Raw genomic sequence first — 27,582 nt, forward strand, 5'->3', positions numbered from 1 at the left:
GATTTAGATGCTTAGAGGAGTGATACTAAGGCAGACGGAATTCTTCTCTTGGGTTTTTATTGAAGTGTTTCAGACGACACGAATGGCACAACACCCGCGGCTGAAAGCTCGTCCAGCTGTGTAGCTGCCGCACAGACACGGGTCATTCACTGAAACAAACATCCTACGGCCACATAATGGGAAAATACTCCTCAGAAGAGGGGGAGAAGCCTGACAATCAATAGGTCGAAGGTATCTCCGAGGGTACGAGACGCGGGAAACTGCTTCATGGGTGGGTTCTGAATCGCACGAGGACAGAGTTCCCTACGTGCACGCATCCGCAGGGGCGAGGTTGGGGATGAGGAGGCTCAGGAACGTCTCCAGCTGCTTCTGGGACCTGTAGGCCACCAGTCCGCCCTTGTTGGCCCAGCGATCCACGCCGGCCGCACCTTCGTCTCCCGCGTGGTACACCAGCTGCGGCCACTCGCGCGCCGGCCCGGATGGTGCCCGCAGGCACCGGCTGAAATCCACCATCCCCCCGCCCATGGCCCGCAGGATGGCGTGAGCGGCGCACGAGTCCCACTTGAACGTGGTGTCGTCCGAAAAGATATAAACGTCAGCAAGACCTTGGACAACACAGAGGCTCTTGTAGCCAGCCCCGGCCGCCGGGAACACGCGCTCGCCACACACACGTGCCAAGGCGGCTCTGACGGTGTCCTTCTCACTCGTGCTGATGACAGCTGAAAGCCCGTGGGGGCATTCGCCCTCGGAGCTGGTGTCTTCGGTCCCTCGGCTCTGAGTGTCACTACTCTTTCTTTTGGGGTCGGGAAGCTGAAGCGAATGGATGTTGGTCCCCTCGTAAGAAAGGCCCCAGTAGTACTGTCCTTTCCACCTGCGGAAGACAGCTTTTCAGTTGGGAGAGGAAGCCTGTCACACTTGTTTGTATTACTCACGTTGTTTTCCAACTTAATGACATGAAAATACATAACGCAGTGAGTCTCCGTGCCCCGAAGCCTAGAAGCAGAGAGCAAGTAGCTCATTGGTCTGTAAAAGTACTTCTTATGCTTCTGGCTGCTGGGTCACTGCAGATCAGGAATGCTGGGGGGTTTGTTTTTCAGATTTTACTTATGTTTTTGAGAGAGCAAGAGTGTGAGAGAGCAAGCAAGAACAGGGGAGAAGGGCAGAGAGAGAGGGAGCATGATGTGAGGTTGGGGGGGTGCTCAGGCTCCTTCACAGGCGCCTGAGATCCTGACCTGAGCCGCAGGCGGACACTTCCTCAGCTGAGCCATGCACGCGCCCTTGCTGCAGGCTTGAGATGTGATCTCAGGCAATGGGAAAATATCTCTGGGATGTCTGGCCTCCAGGAACACAGCAGAATTTCATTCACCACTTTTGGCATTTAAAGTTAAATTGGGAACAAAATGAGCAGATCAACCATCTCTCTTTTCAACCTGCAAATCTTTTACATCCTTACCAGTTTTTCTTCATTTGCTGAGCCTTTCTCAGAGTCTCAGTCACCCGCCCCGCTTTGGCTTTAACACCAAGAAAGAGGGACTCATGCTCTGTGGCCACGCCACCACCAACAGCACTTCTGTCTCCGTGTTTAACTTATTGTAGCATGTTGGTCATTACGCTGTTTACAGAGAATGGAGCAGGCCTCAGGGAACAGAGCTGTAAGTGCGTTAGTCAGTGCTGGGCTCTGCACAGAAATCCAGAAACCCTCACTCCAGAATTAGCACCACTGACTACTGTGCCAGCCATTTCTAGGCCATGGGTATGTCTGCCTCCAGTCCCAGATCTTTTTAATTCTTAATAACCCTTTAAAGATACCAGAGACACGTTTTCAGTTTAAAAGGCAGGGTAGAGGGGAAGAAAAAGTCAAGATTGCAGAGGTGTAGTTTATGTTCATTAAAGAATAAATCTGGGGGCCTGGGTGGCTCAGTGGGGTAAGCCTCTGCCTTCGGCTCAGGTCATGATCTCAGGGTCCTGGGATTGAGCCCTACATCGGGCTCTCTGCTTAGCGGGGAGCCTGCTTTCCCCACTCTCTCTGCCTGCCTCTCTGCCTCCTTGTGATCTCTCTCTCTGTCAAATAAATACATAAAATCTTAAAAAAAAAAAAGAATAAATCTTAGTGGCATGAAGCAAGTCAAAGTTCAGTAAAAATGTGTAGTCATACAGACATGGAAAAATAGGGCCATTTCAAAACGGAAACCACAGGAGAAAAGCCGCTTACTTCCATCTGGACTGTGCCACGTGCTGGGTCTACCCACGTACAGGCCGTGGAGCAGTGGCACAGACAGCCTGGCCACCTCCAGGATCTGGGCCAGAATCCGTGCAAAGGGGAGCGGGGAGAGGCAGGATTTGTAGGGAGGGTGCCCCATGGTCAGGGTCCAATCCTGGCCATACCTACTCACCTTTTGATTGGATACTTTTCATATTTGTTTTGAATTTCTTCTAAAATTGCCTAAATGTTTGACTTGGCTGTATAGGGATAGCATCTACCTTGTTTCAAATGTAGTAGAAGACTGTTACCACTGTTCTAGCAATCTGGTTTCGAATGGATTCTAGAAAACAGGGAACAGGATTGCTATATTCCAAAGGCCAAACTAAGCTTTCTCCAAGATGGACTTTCTTTTAAAAGTTTGTCAGCCTGTGCCTAGCCCCCACCAAAATTATATTTAACCCGAGACTGAAAAGAAAAAGAATTTTAATTCAAACCTGCAGACTTTAGTAGGAGCACCTCAGAGTACCAAGTCATGGTAATGTCATGTCAAGGGACCATCCCGACTAAAATATGCAAAGCTGAGGGGGTGACTTCCCCAAACTACAATATACCGGAAATACTCCTCTTTTACCTGAGGGTGTTTAGGTCTTGTGACACAAAAGGTTGGTTGATGACTCCCATTAGGGGCACCCCTGTGTGTAGGTCATAGACACCAATTAAAATGGTGACACACTGAAGTCCACTGGGGAAGATTCCTTGGTTGGATTTAATGTCCGCAGAACCTTTTATGTACTGGTAAGTGGAATCTGAAAAAAAATGAAGCAGATTTGTTTGAATTCAGGCAGTGATTATTTCAAAAATAATGATGGATACATCCATAAACTCTGTCCTGTATAATTTCTTTCTTCCCACTTATTTGGTGATGGCTGTGGTCTGAATGTGTCCTCCCAAAATTCTAACCCCTCAAAGAGGATAGGATTAGTCAGTGAGGCCTTTGGGGAGTACTTAAGGCAGAAGGGTGGAACCCTTAGTCATGCGATTACTGCATTATGAAGGAGGCTCTAGGGACATCCTTCATCCCTTGTGCTATGCAAGGACATGGCGAGAAGCTACAGGCTACGAAGCAGAAAGAGGGTCCTCGTCTTACCACACTAGCACCTTGATCTTGGACTTGCCAGCCTTCAGAACTTTGAGAAAGAAGTTTCTGTTGTTTCTGAGCCACCTAGTCTGCGGTATTTTGTTACAGCAGCTGAACAGACTGAGAGTTATCAATCACGTGTTACCTTTGGGTGTCACTTGTATTGACTTGTTCTCTGACCTCTTGTGCTTCATGTTTAAGATGCTTGAGTTCCATTTTCCCCAGCCCTACGGGAAGTCCTAAAGGGAGAGGACGTGCTGTGTCCTAAAGGGAGAGGACATTAGACACCTGTGGTGTCTAACCCAGCACCTTGTCTATGATAAGCACTCAAATAATCCTCACAGGTCAAAAGCACTTAAAAGCTAATGACTCAGGATAACTGGTGGGATTCCTTAGAGCTCTTACCAACCAGAGGGCAAAGTATAATATGGGTGGATGGGAAAATCTCCTTCCAGAAAGCTCTCAGGGGTGGGATTACCTTATTTTTTACTTTTATGGGGTTTTTTTGGTCCCTCAAAGAAGAAGGAGAGAGACAGTGATGGTGGCACAAACGGAAGAAACGGATGGTGCTCCTTGAAGAAAAGCCAAGGAACTAGGTTTCTCCTTAAAAGACACACATGCCAGCAGCTGACTGCCAACAACTGGTGAGTTCACAGCTGGTGAAGGGTGTGGGTTGCAGAAAAATCCACATAGCTGGCTAACAGAATCAACTCAGGCGAGAACCAAGAAATGGGAGACCCGTCCCTCAGAAACCTCAACTCATGGTAATTTACCATTAAGTGAGAAACGATTTTGGGATGGATTTTCAGTCTGCCTATGGAATCCACTGATGAACATGCTACAACTCCTGATGATTAAAGGCACCTTTCGGATGTGGCACTAGCGCACCTGCACGACGGGACGATGGGCATTTGCCTGGGAGTGGCCCCAGTCGTGGTGGGTGGGAGACGCCAGGCAAGTGGGAATGAAAAGAAGGAGAGTTTCCACCGCCGACAGCCGGGGCCGCACACACAGCAGCACTGAAGCAGACGTGCGGGATTGCAGCACGGAGCGCGGAGTGGGGCTCTAGCACCACCATGACCCAGACGGCGATGGTGGAGACTGCGAGGCTCACGAAGGGACCGTATCCCATTTGCCGCGCTTTGCTTCGTCTGCACGGTGCTTCTGACTGCTTGCTTGTTGGACCGAGTCAGCAGTCAGTGGTTAAAAACTGGGAGGTTTCGCTTAAACCCGGGATTTGGGTGGCTCTTTAAAGCCCTGATGATCTGGACCGTGTGCGCACGTGGGACCGGTCTGTGGAGCGGAGCGTTCTTGAACCGGCAGGTGTGCTCGCCGGTGACTGGGACGGCTCGGTCACTCTGCTGTCCTGCTGGCCTGGCCCCCCAGCCTCCCGAAGAGGAATTAACTCCACATTATTGGTGCACGAGTGTGCGAGTGTGCGAGTGTGCACCCCCCAGACACACACAGATACACACCCGCTCCCGAGACGTCACAAACGCACCTGCATGAGCAACAGCACGTCACACACATGCCTCAACTCCTCACTGTTCATTTCCCAGCCTTAAAACATCACAGACTGCGGGGACAGTTTGGTCCCATGCTCCGTTCTCATTTTTCCAAGCCTCCCCCGACCAAGGTACCGCTGAGGACACATGAAAGCGAGTGCCCCCCGCGGCTTACCTATGGGGTCCACCCAGATCCCCAGGGTGTCCTGCGGAATGTCGACCTCCACCGCGTCCAGAGCCGGGTCGCCAAAGGTGACGTCCTGATGAACAACCCTGGCTAATGCTTCAGACGCCGACTTGTTGCCGCCAAGGACCCTGCTGAGGAGCTCGGCTGTCCCCTCCTCCGTCGGACACAGCCTCACGATGATCTTCTCCCCTAGAGTGAAGACAAACTGAGCTGCCACATTTCCAGAGTTTCCAGGGAGGAGAACGACAGGGATGGGGAGGGGCAGAGGCCATGCACTCAGATCAGATGAGGGCGACACGTTCACACACGTGGTCCTAACCCAGCTGACTGCCAGAGTCACCCCGGGGGCTGCCAAGGTCACGACCGCCCACAAGTCATGCAAATACCTAATATGAAGTGAGGGATGGGTTCCCAGCATCAAAAACATTGTCTTCCCAGAAAAATGTCCCCGTGGGCACACGCACACAATTCTGTATCCAATCTAAGGGGCTGGTGAACCACTTAAGAACCCCTGAACCCTGAGTCCTTGGTGATATTTATGTTTTTTGCCTTTTGCTTCTTAATATCTATCGGTCAGCCTGTTAATGGATGGATGTATTATGGGAAGGAAGAGCTTTTATCAGCACTACAAGTGCTTCTGCCTCCCTCCAGGATACTGCTTTTATCTAAAAACTGTTTCCGCTCAGTAGAGTACAGTAGCTGAGCGCAGCTCGTCGTCACATGTGGCAAACTGTGTGACAGGACAGGACACGCCGGACTACCTCTCCTCTGTGAGCCCCACTGGGAATCGGGACGGATGCTTCTGGCTCCCGGTGACACAAGTTACCCGATCAGCCCCTCTTAAACATGCTTCTTACACCCTGGGTTACTTTGGTTTCCAGCTCCGACCAAAAGTGATGGAAGAGGCTGGAAAAACAGGCAAATGAACAGCCACAGAAAGTGACGGCAGTGATGAAGATAAACTTAGAAGACGCAGAAGACATGGCACTCCTGTGCTAAGTAGGTGAGAACTCCCAGCTACCCCGGCCAGTTTGAGGACTAGCCGTGTCGCCTTCATCCCCGAGAGCTTGTCAGACACTCAGGACCTCAGGCTCCTTCCCACAGCTGAGTGCAGACGACCCCGGGGGACTCGGGTGCTCAGTCCGGGTGGGAAGCACAGTAAGAATCTATCACAGAGATGCCTCTGAATCAGCAGGAAACCTTCCACTGCATTTAGTGAAGTTAAATTCAAATCACATTAAACTGCTGAAGTCGGGGAATGTCAAGGCTAATCACTGCCACGTAACCAAGCCGGGACTCGGGGCTCAGGTAAAGCCCCAGGATCAATCCAAGGAGAAAATCCTCTCACATCACTCCTTTTGCTTCCAATTCTCCACTGAATTCCCACCACGTTTGCAAAATGCAAACTCCTTCTGCAAACGTCCACGCTCGGCTCCGGCCTGCACTCGCCTCCCCCCACCATGCTCCTACTTCTCTGCCCCCGGCATGCTGACCCCTTCTCCCCTCAGGTTCTCAGGAACGTGCATGTGGAATGACTTTTTGTCCCTATAATTCTAGATAAATGAAAGAATAAAATAACTGGTTTTGAGGTAGCCGAACACAGGATTTCAAGCATTGGATTTCTTATTAGTTAGTCACAGATGTTTTTTTAATCCTTTTTTATCCTATTTCTTATTAGTCACAGATTTTTTTTATCCTTAAGAACAGAAATCTCAATGAGATTTCTCTGAGTGTCACAGAACTGACTGCATCTCAATACATAGCCATGAAGGAGACAATCTTCCAGCGTTAATCCAGAAATTAGTTTTTTCCTTTGCAACTGTGCCTGCAGCTGTTTGACTATGGGTCACATGATCAATGATAAAGTTCACTATTTTAATCTTCTACCATTAATCAAACAAAACAGCCAGGCAAACTTAAAATAATTTGTTTTGCTATAAAGGATCAGAGATTTTGATGTTTGTCTCTCTGCCATCCAGAAAATGGGGAGATACATCAATGGAGAATCTGGCCCACAGGAAACTAATCAAAGAAGAGTTAAAATTTGGTGCTAAAAGGAACCTTTTGTTTAACTCAACTCCTTTTACAGAGGTTCTGAGACCAGAGAACTGATGAGGTGAACAAATTTTCTTTGCTCAAGAACACACAGTATTTCAAAGATTGGGCCTCTCTCGATTCTCAGGTGCACGCGGTCTGTGGACTCCCCACAAGGTCCATGAATGGGCTTAAAATTTGTGCCTAAAATGGTCCATGTGTGCACCTTCCTGAGAGCATCTGTACCTTCGGTTAGATTTTCAAAGGGCCATGAACTTCTCCAAATATGGTCATATATTATCTTAAGAGCTACAGATTTAGGGTGCCTGGGAGGCTCAGTGGGTTAAAGCCTCTGCCTTTGGCTCAGGTCATGATCCCAGGGTTCTGGAATCGAGCTCCATGTCGGGCTCTCTGCTCAGCGGGGAGCCTGCTTCACCCTCTCTCTGCCTGCCTCTCTGCATACTTGTGATCTCTGTCTGTCAAAATAAATAAATAAGAATCTTAAAAAAAAAAAGAGCTACAGATTTATATCTAAAAGAAAACATATGGACTTGCTCAATAATCCCAAGATACTACCTCTCTCTAACTTAAAAGGCATGATATTTTGAGGTGCTGAAAGAAGCTTAACATTCAAATATGTTATTTACATGAAAGGCTCCCATTCATTTATTTCATGATGTTGCTGAAAATTAGAATACCATATGATAATTAAGTTATAAAAATACATTCAAATTCTTCTACTTACCCAAATCATTAGTGAACTCATTCGATTCTTCTCCCAAAACTTTTTTTCCCAAGCCTGGAAACTGAATGATTCAGAGTATGATAAAGAAACCAAAAAACAAAACAAAGACAAAACAAAAACAGACAGAAAACGCCCTCAAATCCCACATACGTGTTCAATTCTGACCATATTCTCACTTTATGCTTCAAATCAAGTAGCACAACTTGATCTGAAATTCAGAAATTTACAATGTGAGCACCCAGGTGGCTCAGATGGTTAAGCGTCTGTCTCTGGCTCAGGTCATGATCCTGGGGTCCTGGGATTGATCCCCATGTGGGGCTCCTGGCCCAGCAGGGAGCCTGCTTCTCCCTCTCCCTCTGCCTCTCCCCTTGCTCATGCTCTCTCTGTCTCAGATGAATAAATAAAATCTTTAAAAAAAAATTTACAATTCCAGACATCAATCCAAGTATAGTGAAGTCAGTGTGGTTCAGTACTTAATTTCCTAACATTTTCCTGCTCCCCCACCCCTCCAGGAAGTCCCCATCATGGCAGACATCTGCTTCCGGGTTTGCCGGATCTTGGACACTTCATCCTTCCCTCTCAGGGCCACAGAACTAGTGTATTTACAAAGGAGGTATTTTGGGGCACCTGGGTGGCTCAGTGGGTTAAGCCTCTGCCTTCGACTCAGGTCATGATCTCAGGATCCTGGGATCGAGTCCCGCATCGGGCTCTCTGCTCAGTGGGGAGCCTGCTTCCCCCTCTCCCTCTGCTGCTCCCCCCACTTGTGCTCTCTCTCCTTCTCTCACTCTCTGTCAAATAAATAAATTCTTAAAAAAAAAGGAGGTATTTTAACAGCTGCTCTTCAACAGCCCTACTTATGTGCATTAATAGCATTGCCCAAGTACTTAAGATGATTGCTAACTAAGTTTAGAGGATAACATTAGCATTTGCTTTAATTTTCACGTGTTCTCTACACCTGTGGGAGGTGTCATTGGACATCAGCAAGGAAGGCACTATAGCAAAAACAGAAGGGAAAGACTTTGATAATTAATGCATCAACATAGAATGAAAAAAAAAATGGAGCTAAGTAAGAAACTTCACTCACGTCTGTATAACCAGGAAGCTTTCAAACCTATTTTGCTTCTGATCCTCTCTGTAGTAAAGAGAATTTTTCTCCGACTGTGTGCTGAATTATGATATGTGTGATGTTCTCAGGGAACAAAAGCAAGGAAATGCTTCAAATATTTGAACTCAGTCATTTGCAGGTGGCCAATAATTTTAACAGTGCCCACAATAACTTGTTGTTTTTCCCTCTTCTGAAGAACAGTGCGCGTCACCAGCGGCTGCCAATGAGCCCATTCAGCAGGGGCTGCGGCTCCACTCCCAAGCCTTAAGGACCTGCTTCTGAGGTTACAGGATAGAAGGGTCATGAAACAGAGAGGTCTTAGTGAGCCGAAAGTGAACATCGTTTCTTTGTTCACAGGTCCTGGCATATACTTTAGGATTGAACAAGTGCTGAGCTTGTCACAGGGCTTTGGGGCAAATATTAACTAATACAAGTTAATGATCAGTTTCTAATTCAAGTGCTCAACCATCCCTGGTACCCGACTACCTTGATAAGTAACAAAAATAAATTTACTTTGTTTTTTGGAGCTAGATACTACAGGGCATGACAAAGCATAGTTTGTAGAGATTTCAAGGGACCATTTATTATCTCTTCCTGCCCATGGTCAATAATTCACTTAAATGATTCCGTATGATTCCCAATATTTTGAGAATTTCAATAGAAGCTATTCCAATATGTTGTAGTGTTTTTTGCCATAAAGTTCTATCCTCCCAAATCTTAAAAAATGTGTAATTATTAGATTATCATATAAAGGCAACATAGTATCGCAAAGAGTGCAAACTCTGGAGCCAGTCAGCCTGTGTTCAAAAGTTGTTCCTGCCATTCACTTGCTGTGCAACCTTGGGCAAGTTACTTAACATCTCTGTGCTTCCCTTTTCTCATCCATTACATTGGAATAATAATTCTTACCTCATAAAATTATTAGAATTGTTAAATAAATCAATATATTTAAAGCCCTTAGAAGGGCCTGACACATAGTAAGGACTCATAAGTATCTGCTGGTGTTATTACTTGTTATTACTACTTATGAGTAGTTTCTTTTCCCGGTCAGCTTAAGATACCTTGAATCACAATCATTGTTAGTTATAAAGAATGATTTTCTATTAGAATAAAAGGGGATTTTCAGTCTTCAGGACTGTACCAGCTTATAACGGAGGCAACCATTAGATAAAAGTTTATATCAGAAGGTGGGACATGATGGGTGCCTGGTGGCTCAGTCATTAAGCATCTGCCTTCTGTTCAGGTCATGATCCCAGGGTCCTGGGATCAAGCCCCGAATTGGGCTCCCTGCTCTGCAAGAGGCCTGCTTCTCCCTCTCCCACTCCCTCTGCTTGTGTTCCCTCTCTCGCTGTATTTCTGTCAAATAAATAAATAAATAAAAATCTTTAAAAAAAAAAAAGAAGAAGGTGGAACATGATATGTCAAGTTAAAAAAAAGAAGTCAATAAATGTTCCCATTTCTGCTGAGACAAATTCTATGTACCATGTACACAAATAAGCATAGAAGGAAAATGTCCTTACAATATTTAGTAAAACATAGCTGTGGTTTTCTCTAGGTGTAGGATTAAGGATTCTTATTTTTGCTTATTTTCTGAAGAATGTGTATTATTTATTAAAAAGAAACTCATTAATAAATAAAAGCTCCATATCCAAATGTTTCTCTTCAGCTGTCAGAACGGTAATTTTTTTCTCCGTATTTGCTTTTCTGTATTTTTAATTTCTTCTGCAGTGAACATTTTTAGTAATTTTGTAGTCAAAACAGGGCGGGAGGGAACCCAAGTTGTTTATTAGAATCCTAGGTGCTAGTATTCTGAGGTGGGAAGGGAAGAAGAGAGAGTATGCAGGGCACCCGGGTGGCTCAGTGGGTTAAGCCTCTGCCTTCGGCCCACGTCATGATCTCAGGGTCCTGGGATCGAGCTGCACATCGGGCTCTCTGCTTCCCTCTCTCTCTGCCTGCCTCTCTGCCTACTTGTGATCTCTGTCAAATAAATAAATAAAATCTTAAAAAATCTTAAAAAAGAGAGAGAGAGAGAGAGAGATCATGCTATTCTAGTGAAAAAAATCACAAGGCAAATAACTTGCAATCACCTTGGCTGTGACCTTCCTTACCTTGTTCTCCACACTCCGTTTGATGACTTCCTGTACCAGCACGTCCGCCAGCGTCTTGAAGTCAACTGCAAACTTCCTGTTCTTCTCTCCCCCCTTCTTTTCCTCGATCAGCAGCTGGAACAGGGCTTCCTGCTGCCGGCACGCCCGGGCGATGTCCGCTGCCTTCTCGGAGACCCGCAGCAGCTCCCGCAGGACCGCGGACATTTCCGACCTCGCGGCGGCTGCCCTCCGGGCCGTTGGCTGGGAAAGTGCGAGAAGGCGAAGGAGAAAGCGGTTCAGGGCGGGACGCCAGGGTGCGCTGGCACCGCTGGAGCACCCGTGTGGCGGTCACCCGGTCGGCGGCCGAACAGCCCGCGCGTGTCAGAGTCGCCGCCTCGCTGGGAAGACCAGGTAGCGCTCGACATTCGAAACTCACTGTTTACAAGCTTCCAAAAGTACGTTTAGTCTCCAAAATCCGTGGTGCAAAGAACCGAATTCTCAGTGAAGCAGAGTCTTGGGGACCCGACACGAGACACCCCCACACTGAGAGGCAGGTGGACACGAGCACGAGGCTAAAAGGGAAACCCAGGTCCTGGATGACCTCAGAATGACCACACGCCTCGCGGCACTTGCAGGGGCACTTTCTGTCCTTCTGGGGAAGACGAGAGAAGTGCAGGGGGATTTAGCCGGTCAGCCCGGGGCCGACCTGCTAACCCACTAAGCACCAGGCCAGCAAGCACTGCCGGGCCCTGTCAGACCCGGGGCCGCTCCTGGGCTAGCAGCCAACCCGCCGCCCGGCCGCCTCCTTCTGAAGCAGAGACGCAAAGTCCCTCTCTGCGGAGCTACAGAAGTTGAAAGAATGAATGAAAGCAGGCGGCTCTCGGGGACTTGAACAGTCCTGGCTTCTCAGAGGCGCGCTGTCCCACCTCGACATTGCTGGTGCGTAATTAGGAGAGAGACCTTCCAATCTTTCAGTAGCAGCCGCACTTGATCGAAAGCTTGCACAGGCCTAGCACGCGCGGTCATTGTGAGAACGACTGTGAAGGCGTCAGCCCGGTTTTACGGTCACGAAAGCAAAGCCTGGAGAGATTGGGTAACTTCTGCGGCGTTACACAAGACTGAACGGCACGGCTCCGAGTCAGTCCTACACACAAGCCCAGGCTCTCTATTCTATTCTCTTAACACTCTCCTTCTTAAATAAATAAATAAATATAATAAAAAATCCCCTTAATGGACGCTAGGAGTTAATTGTGAATGGTCACACTGCTTTGTCTGAAGTTTGCCCCCCAAATGCTGTTTTCTTAAGATTACGGGTTAACCACCATGAGAAAACATATTCAGCTTCAACAGTAAGTAAAGGAAAGTGAATAAAAACAAGACATCCTCCTTTACTATTAGGCACACGGGGCTACTGTACGGCGAAGATTTCTCCAGCATCATAGAGAGTCCAGCGCTATTTTTCCTCAGGGTCCTGGCTCCCTAAAAATACCTCTCACGGCTATCACTATCTGCATGCAAAGCTTCTGACTAACTCGCACAATAACCTGCTACTTTCTGGCCGAATGAACCATTTCCTCCAGAGGAACCAAACCTGCTTCTCCCTGCTTCTCTGTAAGCTGCTTTCACATCTCTCTCCCCACCTGTCCTCAACTCAGTTCCTTAAGACCATAACCCTGAGGGGGCTGCCAGGCTGAGACAACCGGGGTGACTCAAGTTGTCGTGAAGAAACTGAGGTCTGCATTCAATGCTCGATTTCTTCAGGTTTATCCGTAACTCTTACTAACATTTGCAGAAACTGTCTTTCAGATTATTTTTTAAAAAAAGATTTATCTATTTTTGAGAGAGAGGGAGAGAGAGAAAACGAGAGCGTGCTGGAGGGAGGAGGCAGAGAAGACTCTCGAGCAGACCCTGTGCTGAACACTGAGCCCAACGCAGAGCTCGATCTCAGGACCCTGAGATCATGACCTGAGCCAAACTCAAGAGACAGATGCTTAACCAACTGAGCCATCCGGACACCCCATTTTCAGATGACTTTTAAAAGCAAGCCTACATACTCATTTTTGACCCAAGTTAGTTTTATTTAAACATTTCAAATACTTTTAATGAGATGTATTATAGACTCATGATTAGTAAGTTACATTTACCATAATTTAATAGCTTTGAATCCAGAAGAAATTGTTTTTGATGAGTATTTCTTAATAGTGGATCTGAGAACCACCTGCGTTAGAATTAATCAAGGGGCTCACTAAAGGGACAGATTCCTGGGCTCTATCCCGACTTGGTGCATCAGCATCTCTGGGGACAGGGCCTGGGAATCTGCCTTTTGGTCAGCCTCCTAGATGATGTCGAACACTGAGATTTAAAAGCTGCTGTTCTTCGGGGCAGCTCATTTTTTTTAAAAGATTTTATTTATTCACTAGACACAGAAAGAGGGATCACAAGCAGGCAGAGAGGCAGGCAGAGAGAGAGGGGGAAGCAGGCCCCCCGACAAGGAGAGAACCGGATGCAGGGCTCGATCCCAGGACCCTGAGATCATGACCTGAGCCAAAGGCAGAGGCTTAACCCACTGAGCCACCCAGGCGCCCCACCGGCTCATTTTTCTTTACCACCACGCCGGCAGATCCGCGGGGGCTGGCACCTGCTGGCAGACATCCCTGTGGAACCACGAGGCGGAACCATTCCACTACCTGTCATCCGAGTGCGGAGAGAGGTCCTGGTGAAAATAACAGCCAGCGTGCACCTGCTGCTGCCTGTACGCGGAGCCTTCTCAGCACTTTATGTGTATTAGTCGTTTACTTTTCACACCACCTTATGGGAGGGTTCTCCCATCTCTATTGTACAGATGACGAAACCAAGATGAGGGAGTTAAGTAGTTTGCCCCAAGTCACCCAGCTAGGAAGTGACTGGGAAAAGATTCAAGTCCTAGGGAACTGGCAGCCCTCCCTGTTCACCGCACTCTAGACAATAAAATTCTTACATAAATTCTTAGCTGTTAGGGAAGGAGTCATTATTGGATAAATAATCATAAGCATAAAATTATTATAAGGTACATTTTATAGCAAAAAAGTAGAGAAACACACCCAGCTGATAACAGACACTAGTTTGACTATTAAAAATCACTATTTGACCATGGACTTCCTTCCTAAAAAAATCTTTTTTCCCCCTGATCCTCAAGGTAAGCCTTGAGGTTTACTGTCTTTCCTGGATAATAAACTCTCATCTATCATAGTCTACTGACATCTCTCTTGACTGGCTGCCTTGGCTTGGCTCATGCCCGAAACCCAGTGCCTGCTGTAGTAGTGCGCTCGCACTGCCATAACTACCGCAGACTGGGCTGCTTCTAAACAACAGAAATTACTTTTCTTACAGTTCTGAAGTTCTAAGAGCAAGGTGTCAGCAGGTTTGGTTTCTCTGGAAGACACTCTCCATTACGTGCAGATGGCCGTGTCCTCATACAGCGTTTCCTCTGTGCACGAGCATTCCTGGCGTCCCTTCCTCTTTTTAAAAAGACACCAGATTGGGTTAGGACTCACCTATATGACCGCATTAACCTTACTCATCTCTTTGAAGGCCCTGTCTCCAAACACAGTCACATCATGAGGCACAGGAGGTTACGGCTTCAACACACAAATCTGGGGGGACTACACCTTATTCCCTAACACCTCTCCTGAAAGAGAGACCTTGATAATTTTAGCAAATGTCAACAAAATCTATTCCTTTGTCTTTTGTTTTCTGGCCAAACAGAAGTGGAGTGGGATTCTCTTCCTCACTTATATGGTCAATAAATTTAATTCCGTGAGTCAGTCTTTCCGACTAGGAGCCATTCGCTTTAATAGCCAAATCTTTAATGATGTAGTGAACACTGAAATAACCTTTCATAAGCCTTACTTGTGACAACATATTTGATCAGAACAGGTTTATTTTTATTTTAAAGAGTTTATTTTTCAGAGAGAGAGAGAGAGAACACGCAAGCAGTAGTAGTGGCAGGCAGAGGGAGAATGAGGCTCCGCACTGAGCAGGGAGCCCAGTGCGGGGCTCCATCCTAGGACCCTGGGATCATGACCTGAGCCAAGGGCAGACGCTTAACCGACTGAGCCACCCAGGCACCCCTGATCAGAACAGGTTTAAAGAAGTCACATTCATCACCATCTCAGACCAAATGTATGTTAACATAAGTATATCACAACGTCAGTTAGAAATAGTCTCTATAGCTTTTGTGGGATTTTTCATCTCCAGTTGGAGAAATGTTGGATAAATTGAAGTGGGCAAAAAATGCTCTTAAGACTTTTCCTGGAAGCCCAGATCTCTCTACACAGACAAAACTCAATTTTAATTCCTAACCATTCTGTCATTTCATCAAGACAGAACTGTTTTTAAAATCACATTTGAGGGGCGCCTGGGTGGCTCCGTTTGTCAAGTGACTGCCTTCGGCTTGGGTCATGATCCTGGAGTCCTGGGATCGAGTCGCATATGGGACTCCCTGCTCAGCAGGGTCTGCTTCTCCTTCTGACCCTCCCCTCCCCGTGCTTTCTCTCTCTCATTCTCTCTCTCCGAAATAAATAAAATCTTAAAAGTAAATAAAGAAAGAAATATCACATTGGAGGGGCGCCTGGGTGGCTCAGTCGGTTAAGCGTCTGCCCTCGGCCTAGGTCATGATCTCAGGGTGCTGGGATCAAGCCCGCATCGGGCTCCTTGCTTAGCGGAGAACCTGCTTGTCCCTTTCCCTCTCCCCCCAGCTTCTGCTCTCTCTCAAATAAATAAATCTTTAAAAAATGACATTTGAATGGTACATACATATTTCCAATGTGATAAATAGTAGAGTGGGAAAGACACAGGCTTTTGGAGACAAACGTGGGCTCCCAGCCTTGCTTGGCCATAAACTAGCTGTGCAGCATCAGGTAATTTCCTTACCCTCTCTGAGCCTCTCTCCTCCTCTGTAATATGAACATGATACTTTCGTAGCCAGAACATTGTGAAGATCGAATAAGGTATTTCTGGAAAAGCACCCAGCTCTAACTTTGCAGATACTGGATCACAAATGACAGCGAGGGCTTTTCAATACAACTTCACGGAAGCCACAGTCATGAGGCCTTACCGGAGAAAATAAGAGGCTGGCAACTTTATGTGGGTCGCCGAAATCTTTTCTGCAAATTTACTAGTTCATTAAATCCCAAAGGCTGGAAGCTACTTGTAATTCGCTGAATGACCCAGAATAAGGTTCCTTTATGTGGGCCAGGTCTGACTGCTTCGGTTTCTGAGCGTCTGGCTGGAAACTTGGCTCCCGGAGGCCGAAGGACTACTCTGGCCTCACGGGAGACTGTCTGTGGGGCGCTTGGCAGGATCGAAATACCGTCGGGGGGCATTTTGTCAGGATATTTTGTGGAGATTCCGGGGCCAAGTGTGTCCATTCTTGTGCAAAGAGGCCGGATGTGCCAGAGGCCGGCGATGCCCTTCTCTGCTCACAGTGACAGCCGCGGACGTGGACGGGGCCCTCAACAGGACGGCGGGCCCTCTCGGGAGGAAGCAAGTAGGACGCTCACTTCTTCCCGTGGAGAACCCACAGCTCGGACACAGCCCACCTCTTCGCGGGCGGCAGGGATCGCCCCCCACCCCGTTCCCAGCGGGACTCGGTGTTTCACTCATCCCGGAGCAGGGACAGTGTGAAGCCGCCGTGTGGCGGGCCTGCGGGACAACGGTGTGGTGGGAGGAGAAGGCCGGACTCCCAGGAGAGACCCGGGCACAGACGAGAAGGTGTGTGTGGCGGCCTCTGTCCTGGGGTGCAGGTGTCGGGAGTGTCCCTGGCAGGCACACGCCAAGCGGCTGGCCGGGGCCCCGTGGAGCGCACGTGGCTATTGCCGGGGAAGCGCACTTGGCCCCTCGGGCTCTGGCCCATACTCGGTGCTGCTCTGAGGACGAGTGCGGATGGCGGCGGCCGCCCTGGAGGAAGGGAAAGGGGGCAGAAGTGCCCCCACACGATGCCGGGGGCGTCCGTGGGCTCAGCCCAGCAGCCAGCGAGGCCTAGCCCGCCACTCGCTAAAGGTCGCCTCTCCTGACCCCACCGGGGGCTTGCAGCTGCCTATCCTTTACCCAGGCCAGAGCGGAACTATTCCTTAAGCATCACTAGGTATTTCAATACGACCTTTACGTCGCTGGAAATGAAATTATCTTTCCAGTGGATAACCCGCGTTTAACCTTCAGGTACTCAACTGTCTAACATGTCTCAGATCCATCAAGTTGTGCAGTGTGGGACCATCTGTCCTCTTTTGGTGCTATTTTACTTCGATCTGTGTCATATTGCTGTCATCAATCCACAGGTTCTAAGTTTAGCATTTAGTAATTGATTTCCCACTGTCTGTCCATTTACACCTTTGCTCTGGGCAGGTTCTTAATTGTCAATGCTGCTCCCTCTGATGACGCCTGTCCCCTGTCTTCTATGCCTGATGTTTAACTTACCCTCCCATAATCAGTTCAGGGGCAAGAAATTTGAACAGATAACTTTATAAGAGAGGATATTCAAACGACCAACAAACATACGGGAAGGCAGTCTATCTCATTAGTGATCAGGAAAATGCAACTTAAAATCACAGCAGGGTACCAATGGATAACCGATGGAATCGCTCAAATGTAAAGTCTAAAAATCTCGAGTTTTGGTGAGGATGTGGAGCAATGAGACTCCTACACCGGGGTGGGAATGAAATTAGTGAAGTCGGTGTTGGAAATCATCTTCCCTGTAGACATATATCCAACAGAAACTCCTGCATGTGTTAAAAGACAAACACAAGAATGTTTATGAGTAGCATGATTTGTAATGACCTAACACTAGAATAATGCAAACAATCATGGCTAAGAAGGTGAAATAATGTGAGGCATGTTCACGTAACATGACACCAGACAGGGGTGGAATGAATGGATTAGTGCTATAGGCCACAAAGTCGATGCATCCCACTGAAACAGCTAAGCGAAAGTCAGCCACAAAATACGTCTATACCGTCCAATTCAATTTATTTGAAGTTTGAAAATAGGTGAGGGGTACCTGGGTGGCTCAGTGGTTTAAACCTCTGCCTTTGGTTCAGGTCATGATCTCAGGGTCCTGGGATCGAGCCCCGAGTCGGGCTCTCTGCTCAGTGGGGAGCCTGCTTCCCCGCCTCCCACCCCGCCCCTCTGCCTGCCTCTCTGCCTACTTGTGATCTGTCAAATAAATAAATAAAATCTTAAAAAAAAAAAAAAAGAAAATAGGTGAAACTAACCTATGGTGTAGGAGGTCACCATGGCGGCTCCCCTTGGAGAAGGAGAAGGAATTATTGACCGGGGGATAGGAAGCAGCTTTTAGGCACTGGTAATTCTGGTTCTAAGTGATAGATGCATGAGTAGGTTGACTTTGTGAATTCATCAAGCTGTGCACTTAGAACCTGAATACTTTCCTGTATTTCTAATTTGATAAGTATTTTTAAAAGTATGTGTGTGGAGGGAGGGAAAGAGAGAGCGAGAGCGAGAGAGAGAGAGGAGTCTGTTCAACAGCTGGATCCTTCTGGAGCCCTTCCTGACCTTCCTTCGTCTCGTGCACCTGGGCCGTGGGAGCAGAGAGGCAGGCCAATCTCTAGCCCAACTCACCGACACTTGCACATTGGTTTGCTTATCTGTGCTCTGCCTGGCTGGAGATTTAAAGGTGCGTGTGGTTTCCTATAACTCTAGCACATACGTGAGAGGTGTTTGATACGTGTGGGCTCTTAGCTCTGCGAACACAGAGTTCGTCCTCGCAGTATTGTTCACTGTACTTGGCTTTTATCAGCGTCACCCGGTGCCACTAGGCATGTGGGCCCACACTTACTGACGTACAACTCTGCACGTATCCCGTACACACTCACAAAAACAAACCGAAGCCGTATCTGGACGACTGTCACCTGAAGCACACTGTGTGCCCGCTCAGAGTCTGAAGTGACTCTTGTCATCTAGGGTGACCTATCTCGACAAGATTAATGTAGTTGATTAAAGACCAAAATAGTAAGTTTAATTTGGTTTTGTTAGAAAAGGCCTTAAATATGGAATATGTAAATCCATCTACTTAACCTTCGCATTTCTCCCTCCCTCCTTCCTGACCTTCAGGTGCCCTTGACATACAGTCTACTTCTAAGCTGATGAGTCCGCCTCACCGTAGCTCTATCAAGGCTGCTAGCGCACCACAGTGATCCATATTTTTGCTCACTGGTGCTGCTTACAGCAAGAGACCACAAAAATGTCCTGTTTCCAATGTTCTAGTAACTTACAAACAGGATCTTGTGCTGAAGCAGCGTTTTCCAAATCAGGAAGACCAAAAACTCCTTGGGACACTTGTTAAGAATACAGATATTCAGGGGTGCCTGGGTGGCTCAGGGGTTAAGCATCTGCTTTCAGCTCAGGTCATGATCCCAGGGTCCTGGGGTGGAGCCCCACGTCAAGCCCCACATCTCGCTCCCTGTTCAGCGGGAAGCCTGTTTCTCCATCTCCCACTCCCTCTTCTTGTGCTCCCTCTCTTGCTGTGTGTCTCTCTCTCTCTGTGTGTGTCAAATAAATAAAAGTAAAAAAAAAAAAAAATCTTAAAAAAACACAGATATTTACACTTTCCCCTAGGATATATTGATTCAGGAGATCTAGATTGAGGACAGGGAACATCGCTTAGCTGATTTTTATCTGACAGTTTAAGGAAATAGGAGGTGCACCAGTCAGCTCTGTGTCCCCTTTGTTACTGAGAAGTAGAACAGGGAATCCTATGGCTATTGCAACCAAGAATGATGGGCCTTGGTCAGCAAAGAGTCAACTTATATTGCCTTCTTTGTAACACAAATTAAATGCTGGGAATAACAACAATAGCAAACGCAAACCCATCTATCTAAGTAGTGCTCCACATCAGCACGATGCTTGCATGAGGTAGCAAAGATTTCCAGAACTCATTTGAAAACTACGAAAAAGTATTCCATTCAGAAATTCTTTTAAATCTGATAGTGACCCCTTTTTAGCCTCTTCTCCATAGTTTGGAACATTTTCACTAAACAGAAACTCCATCCATTTAGATCGTTTTCTTTCTGCTGAGTTTCAGCTGAGTGTATATACATGGTCAAGGATGTGTTCAGAACCACCGTGGTGTCACAAAGGTAGCCTGAAATCCCACAGAATATGAAAAATAGCAGATTCAGTGTAACTATCTTAACTGAAGAATACATATTTTTAAGAATACAAATGTAATGTATAATGTATATTTCAAGGCAGAAGGAAAAGACAGCAGATGTATGACTTGTAGAAAGAATCTTTTCCAGTAGGATACAATTTATAGTTGTGGTAATTGTTGATTAGAAGCTAGTCTTCATACTCTTCAAATCTGTCTCAATGTTTCCTTTCAAAGGTAACATTTTTCAGTAATTTCATCTTTTTTTCTGAACACCTGCAACACTTAACTTTGGCACCAACTCATTTAACATTTGCCTTTAACTGTCTGCCTCGGCTTCCTGCGCTGAAGAGCTTTTGTTTAGGCCATAAGAAAGCTGGTTCTTGGGCTCTGCTTTGCCTTGAACCAACCAGGTGTCTGAAGTCCCCCCAAAAGGGACTTGTGTTCCTTATTTTTATAAACATAAACAAAGAAAGGAAAGGAGGGACACAGAGCTTGAAGGAGATGATTTCTATGGTCTGTTCTAGTTCAAAACTTCCCTGTTCTTTATATTTATTTTCCAAATAAAAGAGGTTGGGGAATATTACCCAGCCTTAAGAAGGAATGAAATCCTGGTACATTCTACAATGTGGATGAACCTTGGAAACATTATGCTAAGTGATAAAAGCCAGACTCAAAAGCACAAATATTGTATGATTCCACTTACGTGAGGCAACCAGAGTAGCCAAATTTGTAGAGATAGAAAGTAGAGTGGTGGTTGGTGAGGCTGGGGGAAGAGGAGAGTGAGGAGTTACTGTTTAATGGGTCCAGAGTATCAGTTTGAGATGAGGAAAAACTTCTGGAGTTGGATAGTGGTGATGGTTGCATAGCAAAGGGAAAGTACTTAATGCCAGTGAATCATACACTTGAAAATGGCTAAGATAGTAAATTTTATGTTATATCTATTCTACTACAATTTTTAAAGAGTAAAAAATAAAATTAATAGGTTTGAAAAATGCAATTTTATTTTTTATTTTATTTATTTGAGAGAGAGTACTTGTGCATGCAAGAATGAACAGAGAGAGGGGCACCTGGGTGGCTCAGTGGGTTAAGCCTCTGCCTTCAGTTCAGGTCATGATCCCAGGGTTCTGGGATCAAGCCCCACATCAGGCTCTCTGCTCAGTGGGGAGCCTGCTTCCTCCTCTCTCTCTGCCTGCCTCTCTGCCTACTTGCGATCTCTGTCAAATAAATAAATTAATTAATTCAATTAAATAAATTTTAAAAAATTAAAAAAAAAAAAAAAGAAAGAGCAGAGAGAGCACCAGCAGGGTGGGGAGGGGCAGAAGCAGAGGGAGAAGCAGACTCCCCACTGAGCAAGGAGCCCAACACGGGACTTGATCCCAGAACCCTGGGGTCACAACCTGAGTTGAAGGCAGATGCTTAACCGACTGAGCCACTCAGAAGCCCCCCAAAATGCACATTTTAAAAACTGCTGGCATTTGTCATCTACCTAATGAGGGCACAATAAATATTTGTTGATCGAATGGAAAAAACGAGGCTGGGGAGGGGCATAAAAATTGTTGAAAGAAGGGCACTAGGCTATTGCTTTGAAGTTAATTTTTTACAGGAATCGTGCTGGTTTTTAACACTGAGATTCTACATTCCTATGCAATAGTTTGGGTGTGGGCGGAGGGTTAATGAACATTATGAGGGCCTAAACCCCCCCATCCAAGCCAGCCCTGGGGGAACCATTATTCTCTAATAGGCTATAAATCCCTTGAGAGCGGGATACACATTTTTTTTCCATCTCCTCGTGACACACAGTGGGAGTTTTGTTAGTCAACTGATTTCTATTTCATTGGAGATAAACATGTTTAAAAGGATTGTCTTCCACCCAAGTTCATCTGTAAGGGATTACTCATGCAAGTTTTCAGATTATAACTGTTAGAGAATGTGATTCAAAGGAGTTCTTTACAGACTTTTTGGAAGATGGCTAATTTTTTTTTTTTTACTGTAATGATAAAATAACATGACCAAAATACATTCTCTGATTATTAGGGAAGCAAAGGTCATAGGTCATGTTATATATAATTTTTTGCAAACTGGGTTTAGCAGGATACCTCGTGTCATTCTACTTCCACTTTGTAGAGGCAAAGTTGATTTTTAACAGATATTTACTAGTGTTGAATAAATCAATACCCAATATTGAATGTAACATTTGCTTTTAAAGAAACACAAACTAATAAAAGAATATAGTCCTTTTATTTGAAAAGTTCAAAATAGTAAAAAACATAAATGTATCAGTAGAGCCAGTATGTAAATCTACTAAATTCTCTTGTATTCTTGCTAATCCTGCACCATGGATAACTGTGTAAGCTGGGTAATATTTATCTTCTTGATCTGATTCCTTATTTCTATCTCCCTTACTAATGATGCTAGCCAGCAGCCATATCTTTTTAAAAGATTTTATTTACCCCTCTGAGAAAGAGAGAGAGCCCACCAGCAGAGGGAGAAGCAGGCTCCCCACTGAGCTAGGAGCCAGCCCTGGGACTTGATCCCAGGACTTGGAGATCATGACCTAAGCCCAAGGCAGACGTTCAACCATCTGAAGAACCCAGGTGCCCCAACCATCAGCCATATTTTTAAAACAAACCTGTTATTCCCAGATCAAACTGGGATTATTTGTGATTAGAAGAGATTCTTGCAAATTCCTAAAAAAAAAAAAAAAAAAAACCCTGAGAAGTGTTCTAGAATTTGGAAGATGAGATGCTATTTAAAAAGCAACAGATAATGAAAAATTATGACATCACTGTAACTAAATTAGGCTCTCCTTTAGCAGTATTAGAGACCAGTTTCCTTTGGTCATTTGAATTTAACTCTTTTGCTAGTAGTTTTAACTCTAATTAGCACTGTGGGAAACCTACCATCATAGCTCTGTAAAGGATAGGTTTAAGTATCTATTGATAAAGTTAGCAAACACTTACATTAATTTAAACTTGGATAATTGTTAGGAGATTTTAAATATTTATTTGATTAAAAAACAGGCCTGCAAACAACCCTCTCCACCCCTCAAAAGAAAACAAGAGAAATAAAGAAAAGGAATGGAGAGAGAAGAAAAGGAAAGAAAACTCTGACCCTTTCCATTGTGGTAACTCATCTTAACAAATTCTTTTATAGTTGTTTAATACTCTATTTTTTGCTAATTTGTTTTTATATAAAACTGACCATATTTTATGCTCTCCCAAAACTTTCTTTTTCTTTTTTGGATGGGGTTAGGTCATTTAATAAAAGCTCTAAATAAGTTACTAAAATTTATGAGCTTGTCTTCTCTAGTTAGGAGCACAAAAGGGGTAGAAAATAAATCTGTTATATGAAAGATAAATGATCAAGCACAGTATTTTGCTGTGGTTTACTAGTCACAGGAATCTACATTAAAAGCCCATTAATAAAAGGTTCCTATAACATTAGAGGACTTGAATTAACATTGCATACTACATAAAAGAGACTGAATATGCAAAAATGTTTGCAAGGTTAAATCACCAGGAGGCCTAACTACAAAATGATATAAAAGTTTCAGGTTTCCTAAATGGGTGACATCATCATATTAGTAAAACCATAGCTTCCATTTAAGAACATTTTATGGACAGGAATGAGAAGGGGTTATGTCAGCTCTTCATTACAGCAGCAGTATTTCCCACCTGTGCTTTCCAACCTCGCCTTTTAAAAATTTTTTATCATTTCACCTATTTGAAGTATCATCTCCTAAACTTAGAGATTCTGATTCAGAAAGTCTCAAGTTGCAACCCTGGAATCTTTTTAAACCACTTTCATTTCCCCCTCCCCCAGCTGTCCACCACCTGAAGTAATTTTTTAAATTAGGCAAATTTGGGAAACTACGCTAACCACAAGAGATGGGAAGCAAAATGCTGTCAACTCTGCTCTTGTTTCTAAACTCTAAACCAAACAAAAACAGCGGTGTACAGAGTTTGATTAGCTTCACTACAAGATGAAAAGTATTTTAACAAAGACATTTATGAAGGAGACACACCTAGAAAAAGTTCTCATATGTACTGTCCTCACCTTTAATAAATGAAAACATTTGTTTTTATTAGTCACTTTATAAAACATAATTATTTTTTACACAATTTACCTACAAGATGAAGTAGAATAAGACCTTTCCTAATTGTTATCAGAGACAGAAATAAAAGAAGTACATATATAACGAATAATTTTATAACTTTCATTTCAGAGTCCTTGTATGTCTAATAGTGTCATTTTCTTTCTAGACTAGCACAAGTATAGTTATAATTTAAATCTGTAATGAGATATTTTACATCAAATGGCAAGTCCAGGCATAACCTCCAAGCAAGTGGTGGTTTAGTCCAACAGCATGGATAGAAATGGTAGCTTATTTTATGCAAAAAGTGTAACCTTATGCACCTTACGCAATCCTCTTCATGACCAAGAACTAACTTCAGGAGGAGTAGAAAAATCCACAAAAGTTTAAAAATAAAGTAGCTTCTAAATAAGAATTCAGGGGTGCCTGGGTGGCTCAGTGGGTTAAAGCCTCTGTCCTAGGCTCAGGTCATGGTCTCAGGATCCTGGGATCGAGCCCCGCATCGGGCTCTCGGCTCAGCAGGGAGCCTGTTTCCTCTTCTCTCTCTCTCTGCCTGCCTCTCTGCCTACTTGTGATCTCTGTCAAATAAATAAAATATTTTTTAAAATAAATAAATAAATATATAAGAATTCAAATACATGTTGAGAAATGAACTCTTCCATTCCCTTTCATTTTTTCCTTTATATTCCCTATTTTTAAAGCGAAAAATGAGGTCACTTAGCTAATGCATCAGTGAATAGTAGTTCAGTGGATTATTTTCATCATTAGACTGTTATAGGGCTGAGATCCTTAAACTTGTTTGATTTCAAAGTTAGGAATCACAGGAAAAGGACCCAAAAAATGTTTATTCGACGTGTGGGATTCCTGAGTGGTCTGTCCACGCAGCCTTAACCCGCCGTTCTTTTGAAGTCAATTCCGGTCGCACAGTGGGCAAAGTCCTGCTTATTCGACGCCTTAAAATTAGCTTTAGAGGCGGAAACCTCCAAAATGCACACCTAAGTGTGCACATGCACTCTTCATGCACGGACGAAATAATCTGGGTTTCTGGGTCTCCCCCCCACCCCATGCTTTCGGTGTCGAACGGCGCCCGCGATCCGGCCAGACCCCGTCGAGTGTCCCCTCGAGTTCCGGCCACAGCGACCGGGAAGCCCCGTCCCGAGCCCGCCTCTCCCCCTGCGGAGACTGACCCGGCGGTGCGGCCTCGCGCAGGTGCGGCGCCGGGGGTGGGGAGGGGTGCGCGGCCTCCCCCGGAAGCCCCGCGGCCGCACGAGCATCCCCAGGGCGGCGGGGCCCGACGCTGCGCCGCACCTGCCGGGCCGCCCCCGCCCGCCCCCCGGGAAACGCTCAGGGCCATCGGGTCTAAACGCAGCCGTTTGCTGGCCTCGCCCACCCCCGTGTCTCCGGGGTCCCGCGGCCGCGCGGGGGTCCAGTCGGCCCGCGCGGGGAAGCTCGGAGCCGCCCGGCGCCCGCGCACTCACCTGCCTCCGCAGCGGCGGGACGCGGGGCCGCAGACCCGGGCGGGACGGGGGGCGCGCGGGAGGAGGAGGGCGCTTGCCCTGCGCCGGGCTGCGGCGGCGGCGGCGCTTCCCTCCGGAGACGGAAGAGGCGGGCGAGGAGAGCAGGAAAGCGCGGCGGCGGCGCGGGGCGGCGGGGGCGCGGGCTCAGCGCGGGGGGCAGGAGCTCGGCGGGGCCGCCGCGGGGAGGTGCCCGGTCGTCCCCGGCGCGCGGACCTCAGCATCCGCCGGCGGCCGCCCCTCGGCTCCCGGGCTCGCGGCGTGGGTGCGGCGTGACGCTCGCGGCTCCGGGGCGCGGGCGGGGTCGGGGGGGCCGGGGCGGGCCGGCGGGGCCGGGGCGGGCCGGCGACGGGGGGGGCGAGGGCATCCCACGCGGGCCGAGGCCGGCGTCTGCGACGTCACAAGGGGCGCGGGACGATCCGGGGCGGGCGCTGGGGGGGACGAGCGCGCCCGGGTCCCCTCACGCGCGGTTCCGGTCCCTCCCCGCAGCCGCCCCCGAGGCGCGGGGGCCGCTCCCTCCTGCGCTCCCGCGCGCGGCTCCGGGAGGACGCTCGGGGAGGGTCGGCAGCCGGAGGACAGGGCTTCCCGCCGCGGCTGTGGGTCCGGCGATGGGGACAGAAAGGTCGGGGGTGCGGGCGGTTCACACGGCAGCGGAGCGTCCTGCGCGCCGGACGAGCCGCGGGCGGGGGCACCTGGTCGGGCGGCGCAGGGCGGTGGGGCGCGCCCCTCTCCAGCCCTCGCCTGAGGCGGCCCGCGGCCCGCGACCCGGGGGTGGGGGGGAACGGGCGGCGGAGACGTGCGGGAGCAGCGGAGCATCGAGCACACGCGCCCCGCGGGCCCCCCAAGTCCGGGGTCGGGGAGCGCCCGGCTGCCCGCGTCGTCCCTTCCGGCCCGCGAGGCCCGAGAAGGGTCCGGGCAAGAGGCTGCTGCCGCGGGGCCGGCTGGGCTCGTCGGCCGGGGGGCCGGGACACCGGGGACTGTGAACCTGCAGCTCGGTCCACGGCAAGAAATCGGGAAGCGGTGTGGGGAGGTTCCGGCGGGCGGGTTTCTTGTCTGTGTCTCCCCAACGTGAGCCCTGGGCCGGGGCAGCGAGGAGCCGCCGAGACCGCGGTCAGGGGCAGTGCCCGACGGTCAGGCTCCGGGAAGGGCGCGCAAACCTTACATCCCCGGCCTGGGCTCACCGTCCTGCTCCCGTGTGGCTCCTGCGGTCTCCAGCTCGGCAGGAGGCTGCCTGAGGAACAGCCATGACGCTGCGCTAGTGCTGTGTTCTGCAGGGTCCGTGGTAGGCCCTACTGTTACCTCCACTTAAGGAAGAATAAACTTGACTTCCAGGAGTCAGATATCAAATTCGAATCCAGCAGTAGGACTCCAGGATTCACATTATATCACTTATGCACGCTTTAAAAACCTTTCTCCGACACTAAATTTGAGAAGGATTAAAAGATTTAAAATTTTTAGAAGTCTTCAAAGTTTGGAGCGCCTGGGTGGCTCCGTTGGTTAAGCGATTAGGTGGCTGCCTCCTGCCCAGGTCATGATCCCAGGGTCCTGGGATGGAGCCCCACTAGGGGCTCCTTGCTGAGCAGGGGAGTCTGCTTCTCTCTCTGCCCCTACACCTGCTCTGGCACTCTCTCTGGCTCTTTCTCAAATAAATCAAATCTTAAAAAAACAAAGTAGTCTTAAAAGTTCAAAGATAAAATATAACTGAATTGCTTTTAATCTGAAAGTAAAATTGGAACAAAGGACAAAATTACAAAGGAAAAATGAGATTATAGAATTAATTTCTTTTATCAGAAAAACCCATTAAATTGAAAGATGAGTAAAAACCACCA

The 27,582-nt window shown here is 47.3% G+C and overlaps 1 protein-coding gene across 2 annotated transcripts; it reads right to left on the reverse strand.

Moving 5' to 3' along the window:
• Positions 1-232: 232 nt before the first annotated feature.
• Positions 233-26,009, reverse strand: INPP1 (inositol polyphosphate-1-phosphatase). Of its 2 annotated transcripts, XM_032860229.1 has the most exons (6): positions 25,718-25,989; positions 11,026-11,265; positions 7,813-7,873; positions 5,022-5,222; positions 2,835-3,009; positions 233-871 (listed from the first exon to the last, which is right to left on the reverse strand). In XM_032860229.1, exons 2-6 carry the CDS (start codon positions 11,227-11,229, stop codon positions 304-306), a joined length of 1,209 nt encoding a protein of 402 aa, XP_032716120.1. In that variant the 5' UTR covers positions 11,230-11,265; positions 25,718-25,989; the 3' UTR covers positions 233-303. The 2 variants fall into 2 exon arrangements, with proteins under 2 accessions (XP_032716120.1, XP_032716121.1); XM_032860230.1 differs by lacking the exon at positions 2,835-3,009 and having other exon boundaries at positions 272-871; positions 25,718-26,009.
• Between the last annotated feature and the right edge of the window lie 1,573 nt (positions 26,010-27,582).

This window comes from Lontra canadensis, unplaced genomic scaffold (assembly GCF_010015895.1).
Source record: "Lontra canadensis isolate GAN:19392208 unplaced genomic scaffold, GSC_riverotter_1.0 scaffold18, whole genome shotgun sequence".
Taxonomy (NCBI): domain Eukaryota; kingdom Metazoa; phylum Chordata; class Mammalia; order Carnivora; family Mustelidae; genus Lontra; species Lontra canadensis.